This window comes from Lithobates pipiens, unplaced genomic scaffold (assembly GCF_037356315.1).
Source record: "Lithobates pipiens isolate NorthernLeopardFrog02 unplaced genomic scaffold, aLitPip1_a1.2 Scaffold_23, whole genome shotgun sequence".
NCBI classification, from domain to species: domain Eukaryota; kingdom Metazoa; phylum Chordata; class Amphibia; order Anura; family Ranidae; genus Lithobates; species Lithobates pipiens.
In genome coordinates this window covers 184650467-184657078 of record NW_027507785.1, presented here as the reverse complement: position 1 = coordinate 184657078, position 6612 = coordinate 184650467, and the positions used below count along the sequence as shown (strand labels likewise).

Sequence of the window (6612 nt, the reverse complement as noted above, 5' to 3'; positions counted from 1 at the left end):
CAGGATGTATCTTTGTAACTTAAGTTTCAGTATGGAAGGGTTTTCAGTGTTTAATACAGGTTTATGTTTATTTTCACACAATATGCTATACTTAGTACGTACAAATTCTTTCTATTGTGAATGGTTGTCCTTTCATTATCTCTAAACAGAAACAAACACCACAAAACAACATGCTGAGTAAATTCATTCATTGGCGTCTACCAATAATACAAAATTGATTCATGTCCTGATGAATTCTCATTCAGATAATGCTGCTCCTGGCAACCTCACTTGTATAGAAAACTCATCAAATGTGCCCTGAAGGGATTTTGTGGATTGCTGCCTAATGAACATCAAAATTAGCTTTTGATATTCATAGTAACAACAATACACTAAAAATCTGTGTAATTATAAACAGTACATTATGGTAATTACAGACATCCATCTGCAAGTGTCTGCCTGGGACAATTTAATGTATAAGCCACTATTTCGCTTTTAAGAATCATTTTCAGATTTGTTTGCTTACGCAACGTTGATAAATATCAAGCAATAGCACATTAAAGTGGAATTCCAAATTACACCTAGCCTTAAATATGTTCCCTTACTCCTCCTAAAACCTATGCTAACATGTGTAACATAGATTTATTTGCATACCATATATCTAGGTTGCTGCAGTGGGTAATGTGATCCAGTTCCCCTGTCTGTGTCAGCATGTAAAAGGGTGGAATGATGCCAATGGATGGGCCATTAAAACCTATAGGTGAGGTCACCACTCCATGCTTTTCTAGTTGCTGTCTTTACTAGCGCTCTTTTTTTCTCTCCTTCAGCTGCCACTGGCTGACACGGGGGAGATCACGTGAAAACATTTTTAATTTGGAATTTATTACAGCTTACTTTATGTGGCTGACTTACTATAGGATTTGAGAATGGTTCACACAATAAAATGAGTGAATATTCCCTTAAATTATCCAACCATGTACAGATGAAATAAGTTAACATGGAATTTATTTTTACCCTATTGCAGGGATATGCAATTAGCGGACCTCCAGCTGTTGTAGAACTACAAATCCCATGAGGCATTGCAAGACTCTGACAGCCACAAGCATGACACCCAGAGGCAGAGCATAATGGGGCTTGTAGTTTTGCAACAGCTGGAGGTCCGCTAATTGCATCTCCCTGCCCTATTGGATAATTGAAGTGAATCTTCACACAATATATTGTGTGAACAATCTCAAATGCTTTAATAAATTGACCTCTATTTCTGTTATTAGGTTGATTATCAAAAACCTATTGCAAAAAAAAAAAAAAAAATATATATATATATATATATATGTATATGTATATATATATATATATATATATATATATATATATATATATATATATATATATATATATATATATATATATATATATATATATATAGATAGATAGATTATATAGATCTATCTATCTATGATTATTTGCACCTCTCCCCTTTTAGTTACATAGTTACACAGTCAGGTTGAAAAAAGACACAAATCCCTCTAAAATGTCTTGAAAAAGTGTTCATACTCGTTTACATTTTCCACATTTTGACATGTTACAACCAAAAACATAAATGCATTTTTTTGTGATTTTATGTGCTAGGCCAACACAAAGTGGCACATAGTTGTGAAGCAGAAGATAACAAGAATGTAGGCCTTTCTAAAAGCAATCTACTGAGCTGGCCAGAACCACCTCCGGGGATGTCAATTCCACATTTTCACAGCTCTTACTGTGAAGAAACCTTTCCGTATTTGGAGATGAAATCTCTTTTCCTCTAGACGTAAAGAGTGCCCCCTTGTCCTATGTGATTACCTAGTTCACAATATGGACCACTTATATATTTGCACATGTTGATCATATCCCCCCTTAATATCCTCATCTCAAGAGAGAATACATTCAGTTCCTCTAATATTTCATCATAGCTGAGCTCCTCCATGCCTCTTATCAGTTTGGTTGCCCTTCTCTGCACTTTCTCCAATTCCCTGATATCCTTTTTGAGAACTGGCACCAAAACTGAATTGCATATTCCAGATGGTCTGACTAATGAATCAAAAAAGAATGGGCTGGGACTTTACATGAGACAACAACAACATTACATTGGTCTCCATCCGCAGTAGTATGAAATCAGAACGGGAAATAGGGGCAAGAGGGGCAATTGGGACTTTACATGAAACACAACACTAGGGCATAATGAGTCATTAACATAAAGTAAAAAAGATGGATAATTATTAATACCCCATGGAAGCATAGTGCATGTGATGATGCAAACATTGTAATCCATACATATGATACACAATAAAACATTGTATTATTAAATCACATTATTAATAAATAGTAGCATAATAGACAATGTAGCATCTGATCAATGATAATAACATCAACACTACACCCAATATGTAAATAAATAAAATAAAACCAAAGTAGGGTTAATGACTCAAGAAATAGGCACCCATGGTGAATACAATAATGCTGTGGCACGGCAGCAAATATATAGGCTTGACGTGTTTTGTGGAAGATGGTCCACTCATCAGGAGCAATTTATTGGAAGTGCCTGAAATATAATATAATATAAATTAGTAATTAATGGTAATTAATTACAATGGGGAGAGGAGGAGAAACCTTATGCCGCGTACACACGAGCGGACTTTTCAACATCCAAAGTCCGACGGACTGAGTCCGTCAGACTACTCGATCGTGTGTGGGCTGCAACGGACTTTTGATTCTCAAAAGTCTGACGGACTTTAGAAAATGGAACATGCTTCAAATTTTTCCGACGGAACTCCGTCGGACCCAGTTCCGATGTAGAAGTCCGCTCCTCTGTATGCTTTTCCGACAGACCTAAAACGACGCATGCTCTGAAGCAAGTACGAGACAGAAGTGCTCGGTCTTGTAAAACTCCAGTTCCTATTGGAAGTAGCACATTCGTCATGCTGCAAATTCTGTGCTCGTTTAAATGTAGCGCATCTTCTTTATAATGCTAGAAGAACGAAGTCTTTATTTATAATGCTAGAAGAACGAAGTTGCTTTGCTGCTCATATTCACTCACAGAGTTCTCACAAAACACATTTCTGTCTTATTTCTCCTCATCTCATGAATGATCTTGTTTTTATTTTAAAGCCCCATCTCATTAATAATGTTTTTTTTTTTTGTTAGTTTTTTAAAAAAAAATTTCCTCCATATTTTTCGTATAATTCTTTACCAATTTTTTTCTTGTGATCTCCATATTTAATTATTCTGTCAAGTTAACACCAAAAACCTTTTTTTTTTTTTTTTGGTAGTTTTTTTTTATTTTTTCCTCCATATTTTTTGTATAATTCTTTACCAATTTTTTTCTTGTGATCTCCATATTTAATTATTCTGCCAAGTTAACACCAAAAACCTTTATTTTTTTTTTGTGTTTTTCATTACCACAATAACCTTTTTATTTTTATTCTGGTGACAAGTTACCACAATAAAATTTTTATTTATTTTTTGTAACCTCAAGGAGGTTAGTGTCCCTTGTTAATTTCACATTGTCTTTTAGAAATGTATTTGACCAAAAAACACATAGGCAATTATATTTAAAAAAATATATATCCATTTATTCTGGTTCAACAAAAAAAAATGAAGGCAACACTGGAGAAACTTGTGACATTTGTGTAGCCTTTTGGCCCCAGGGCAAACATTAAACTCTGTGGAAAAGAAAATTCAAATATTGAGAAATACAATATGGTCCCAGAATCCCAGACATCAAGAGCAGCAGCAGATGGTATATATGTCCCCAAGCTGTGGTACAACAGGCTGCGTCTTTGGTCAGACCAGAGTGAAGCCAGGTCAGCACTTTCTTCTCTTCGCTCCACCCTTCACTGCACCCTTCCCTGCAGACTTCCCTGCAGCCTTCCTGGGAGGCTGTGTCTCCGGTGGTGTACTTGTGGCAGGAGGAGGAGGAGGAGGAGGAACAGGAGGAACTTGCTCCACAATATCGCTGGTGGCAGTTAATTCGCCACTCAGCCCCTTCTGCAAGGCCAAGAAAATGAGTCTCTCACACTGGAGGCGTTGGCCCATCTCCAATTGCTGCAGACGGCTGGCGATGTAGCAGCCATAGGCCTCTTCAGCTTCAGGGGGGCTCTTTAACACATTAGTAGCCTCTCGAATGAGGCGCAGGGATTCCTCCTGTGTTACTGTCATTTTCTTTGGCCTTTTTGCTGGAAGACGGAGGGGAGGCACCTGTGATTGTGTCAGTCTTCTACTGGGCCCGGCCACCTCCTGGCTGACAGTGGGCCCGGCCACCTCCTGGCTGACAGTGGGCCCGGCCACCTCCTGGCTGACAGTGGGCCCAGCCTCCTCCTGCCTGCCACTTTCCACACCTTCCTCCTGGCTGAGCTCATCCTGTGTATAAAAAAGGGACATCGTTTTAGTTTTTTGTTCATCAATCATAAACATTTTTCAGCTCCTGACTTCAAAATTCTGTTAATACATATAAAAGAGTATCATTATGACACCACTATTTCTTGTTTCTGCTGGTGACAAACATTTGTGGCCACTACTGTAAATTGATATGTCAAAATGTTTTGTTTTTTTTTAACATCAATAATAGCGTTTAAATTATAACATCTAGTTAACATCATTAATATTATGAATATCACTATTTATTGTAACAAAATACCTGGCTCCAGCTGGGTGCATCCGCTTCTTCCAGGATGGAAGGCTCAGCTTGCTCATCAGCCTCTGCTGAGGTGGAGGGAATGCTGCAGGGAAGGGTGGAGGGAAGAGTTGAAAGCGATTCCCTGGCTTTACTCTGGTCGCCAATAAACCATAGTTTGTCAAAGTACCACAGCCTGGGTACATACACAGCACCTGGTGCTGCTCCTGATGTTTTGGATTTCTGGATTTTCTTATTCTCCTTTCGGTACATATTTCACAATATTTGAATTTTCTTTTCCACAAAGTCCACGTCTGCCTCTGGGGATCCAAGTCTGCACAAATGTCAGAAATTTCTCCAGTGTTGCCCTCCTTACTGGTTTATTATAATAATCAATGTGCTTGACTTGCCACAGATTTGTCATCTCTTTGTATTTGTCAATAAATAGACTCAAAAATTCAGGATCCTTAAATTTCTGAATCATTTTTCTGAAAGACAATACACAAGCCAAAAACAATAATGTTAGCTCAGACTCTCCTAGTCTTAGCCCAATATAGACCCCAATCTCTAAGCAGGATATGCCACTTATTTGGGGAATTTGTTTAAACTTACCTTCGATGTGAGCTCGCTGCACGGAAGTTCGGCCTCTTTCCGGCGGGGGACCTGAGATAGGCTGTGCAGACATGAAGCTTAATATCTCTTTCCCAGCTACTGGCTGCCAGAAGCTGATTGAAGTTGACGATGAACGCAAACTGCGTACTTTTTATGAGAAACGCATGGCCACAGAAGTTTCAGCTGATCCTTTGGGTGAGGAATGGAAGGGATATGTTGTGCGCATCAGTGGAGGCAACGATAAGCAAGGTTTCCCTATGAAACAGGGAGTTCTCACCCATGGCCGTGTTCGTCTGCTATTGAGTAAGGGTCACTCCTGTTACCGCCCCAGGAGGACTGGTGAGCGCAAACGCAAGTCTGTGCGTGGTTGTATTGTAGATGCCAACTTAAGTGTGTTGAACTTGGTGATTGTCAGGAAAGGTGAGAAGGACATCCCTGGCCTCACAGACAACACTGTTCCACGTCGTTTGGGTCCTAAAAGGGCAAGCAGAATCCGCAAGCTCTTCAACCTGTCCAAAGAAGATGATGTGCGCCAATATGTGGTTAGAAAGCCTCTTGCTAAGGAAGGGAAGAAGGCCAGGACTAAGGCCCCCAAGATCCAGCGTCTTGTAACACCTAGAGTTCTTCAACACAAGCGCAGACGTATTGCCCTGAAGAAGCAGCGCACTCAGAAGAATAAGGAGGAAGCATCAGAGTATGCCAAGCTCCTTGCTAAGAGAACAAAGGAAGCAAAGGAGAAGCGCCAGGAACAGATTGCCAAGAGGCGTAGACTTTCATCACTGAGAGCCTCCACATCTAAATCTGAATCCAGCCAGAAATAAAGCCTCATGGTTTAAAATAAACTTGTTGTAAATGAAAAAAAAAACAAAAATAAAAAAAAAAAAAAAAAAACTTACCTTCGTTTTGCTTGCTCCCAACTTCCGTTCCTATTTTCTCAAAAGAACATATGACATGTGCATTTTGTCGTTATATACAGTGCGCACGCGTAGAACTACGCCTGCGTTGCCCGCCCATGACGTTCTTTTGGTCAAGTTTTTGTTTTCCCGCCCCTTTCTGCGCACATAACGTACAAAAGAACATACAACATGTGCAATTTGTGGTAATATCCAGTGTGTACGCGTAGAACTACGCCTGCGTTGCCCGCCCATGACGTTCTTTTAGTCAAGTTTTTGTTTTCCCGCCCCTTTCTGCGCACATAACGTACGAAAGAACATACGACATGTGCAATTTGTCGTAATATCCAGTGCGTACGCGTAGAACTACGCCTGCGTTGCCCGCCCATGACGTTCTTTTGGTCAAGTTTTTGTTTTCCCACCCCTTTCTGCGCACATAACGTACGAAAGAACATACGACATGTGCAATTTGTCGTAATA

General features: G+C 39.6%; 1 protein-coding gene across 1 annotated transcript; it reads left to right on the top strand.

Annotated features, from left to right (window-relative positions):
• The first annotated feature begins 5258 nt into the window (after nucleotides 1–5258).
• On the top strand, nucleotides 5259–6081 carry LOC143928068 (small ribosomal subunit protein eS6). The gene has a single exon (XM_077452678.1). The coding sequence runs from the start codon at nucleotides 5311–5313 to the stop codon at nucleotides 6058–6060; it is 750 nt and encodes a 249-aa protein (XP_077308804.1). The 5' UTR covers nucleotides 5259–5310; the 3' UTR covers nucleotides 6061–6081.
• Nucleotides 6082–6612: the final 531 nt, after the last annotated feature.

Bases quoted from the DNA above. Each gene is read 5' to 3' on its own strand.
- LOC143928068 (XM_077452678.1), top strand. From the start codon at position 5,311: ATGAAGCTTAATATCTCTTTCCCAGCTACTGGCTGCCAGAAGCTGATT.